Below are 2,211 nucleotides of genomic sequence, written 5' to 3' on the forward strand. Positions count from 1 at the left end.
CTGGCGTGGACTGGCGCCGACGGAGAGGGCTGACTGGGTCTCTCTAGGGACGGCCTTTCGGGACGGTCAGTGGTGACGCTCCTCAGCTCGCTGCCGCCCGCATGGCCCGTGCGGTTCCAGTGACGTGTGGGCAGGAAGCGGCCTCACGCGCAGTCCCGTGGCCACGTGCGTTTGAGAAGCACCGGGTGACGTGGCACTCGGCGGGTCTCTGCCGCAGCTCCGAGATGCTGTCGTCTGCGGACGTCGGCTTAAAGTGACGACGGTGTGGGAAAGACGCAGCATTTTCTGCAAACTTTTTGACCAAAGAATCCTCCTCTCTGTGCGGCACCTGCGTTCTGTGGGACGCGCTTTACGACATGCTGGTCCACACGTGAGGAGTCGGAGGGCCACGGGAGAGAGGGCGTTGAGGCGGCGTCCTAGGCGGCATTCGTGGGTGGCGTTAGTAGGCGTCCTGAGGGACGAGGGCCACTCTGCAGGCCGGAGGAGACGCCCCTGGGCCGCGCGGAAGGAGTCGGGGCCGAGGCTGCGAAGCGTCACGCTGAGTTAAAGGCCCCGTCGGCAAAGCGCTGGGAGTTGTAAACGGGTTTGTTTTCTCTCTCTGGAAACATTGCAGACGTGTCCGAATGGGAGTGCCGGGGCCCCCTACCTGGCCACCCGCCTGGGCCACACGCTGCTGAAACTCTCGGCCTTCCGCCTGCCCGAGTACTTGCTGGTGCCGAGTGAGAAACCAAGGTGGGTTCAAGCTTGTGGCAGGATTACTTTGCAAATCCGATTGTTTCAGATGCTGATGTTCTGAGACAGGTAAGTAACCGTGACCTTGGTGCTCGTGAAAATCCCAAAGAAATGCTATGGCCTCAGGGGACCCTTTACCTCTGGCCTCTGCTCTCCAGAAGCGCCCTGCCCCTGGTGGGAACGCGACGAGGCCGTTGGAGGCTGGCCCGGGGTTACAGTTCCTCGTCACCCCGACATCCGGCAGCTCCCTCCTACCTGACGCCTGGCCCCCGGGACCTCGGCCTCTCTCCCGCGGCAGCCTCTTTATGTCTCGGAGCGAATCAGAGTCTGTGCTTTGTGCAGCCAGGAGTTCGTGTGCCCAGGACCTGGAGTAGCGCCTGGCACATCAGAGTCACTCGGTGTCCCCCGCGAACGACCGAGCGAGACGGAGCCGGGCGGGACACGCCCCTGAGCCTTTGCCTTTGCCGCAGGGGCGGAAGCTTCTTCCTGGATCTGCACGTGTTATATGTGCCTTTATTTCTAATGTCAAATATTTTTGGAAGCTTCATAGGTGCCGGGTACGACACAGCCCACGGGATATGGAGATAAAAGATATTTCCCACCCAGGGGAAACTCGGGGCTGCACGAAAGAGAAACTATCCAATAGGCCATTAAAGCCCGTGTGGCCTTCCATAAATCTGGAAACGCAGGGCGCGTGAGAAGGACATGCACCCCGACTCAAGGGAACGGGGGTGTCCGCAGCGAAGATTGGGGGGCAGGAGTGGGGAGGACGAAACGGGCCACACGGGGGGCTCGGAACAGCGCGGCACCGAGCCATTCGGAACAGCCGATCTGTAGGAGAAACAGTGGGGGTGCCGGTGACCCCGCCCCCCGCCCGCGTTTCCTAGCAGGATGGTGACTCCGGGCCGCACGTGCCGTCACGCGAAAGCCTCGCCAGGCCCTCGGAAGCGGCGCCCTGCCCGGGGGCCACCTCGGGGCCCGGCCGCTGTCGCCGTGTGTGCCGCGGGGCAGCCAGGGCGAGCGTGTCTGGGCGCCGCTCACACCACGCTTCCTGTCTCAGGCTCGGAGGCTGGTCCTTCGGCGAGCGACTCCCAGACCCCGCTCCAGGTGCGAACTCGAGCACGTCAGGCCCCAGGACGCGGGCGAAGGTAACGGTTTGCTCTTTAATTTTCTTCCCGTGTTGGAAAGCGTTTAGGGAAACTCCGTATCCAAATGGATGTGTGGGCGCGGGAGGAACCACAGCAAATCCCAGCGTTTGTCACCGCGAAGTAACCGCGGTGACACATGAACGTGCCCTTGAAAGAGAGAACAAATCATTTCCTTTAGACTCCGTAGCAAACGGGTCACTGTTTTTTTTTTTTTGTGAAGATCAGGTTCGCCTAATAGACCTGCAGCAAATGAGAAGGCCATCTGCTTTAAAGACTCTGATTCGCAGGCAGCTGTGTCCCTGGTGGCCGGGGCTGGGGGGCTGCGGGAGTG

At 61.5% G+C, this 2,211-nt stretch overlaps 1 protein-coding gene across 1 annotated transcript in view; it reads left to right on the forward strand.

The window, feature by feature from the left end:
- ABCA13 (ATP binding cassette subfamily A member 13) overlaps positions 1-2,211 on the forward strand; it is a 147,718-nt gene that overhangs the window by 109,534 nt on the left and 35,973 nt on the right. The window contains exons 45-46 of the mRNA XM_025046516.1: positions 614-732; positions 1,793-1,880. Of these exons, the coding sequence (XP_024902284.1) occupies positions 614-732; positions 1,793-1,880 (207 nt within the window). The remainder of the gene's footprint in view (positions 1-613; positions 733-1,792; positions 1,881-2,211) is intronic.

This window comes from Pteropus alecto, unplaced genomic scaffold (genome assembly GCF_000325575.1).
Source record: "Pteropus alecto unplaced genomic scaffold, ASM32557v1 scaffold214, whole genome shotgun sequence".
Classification (NCBI taxonomy): Eukaryota; Metazoa; Chordata; class Mammalia; order Chiroptera; family Pteropodidae; genus Pteropus; species Pteropus alecto.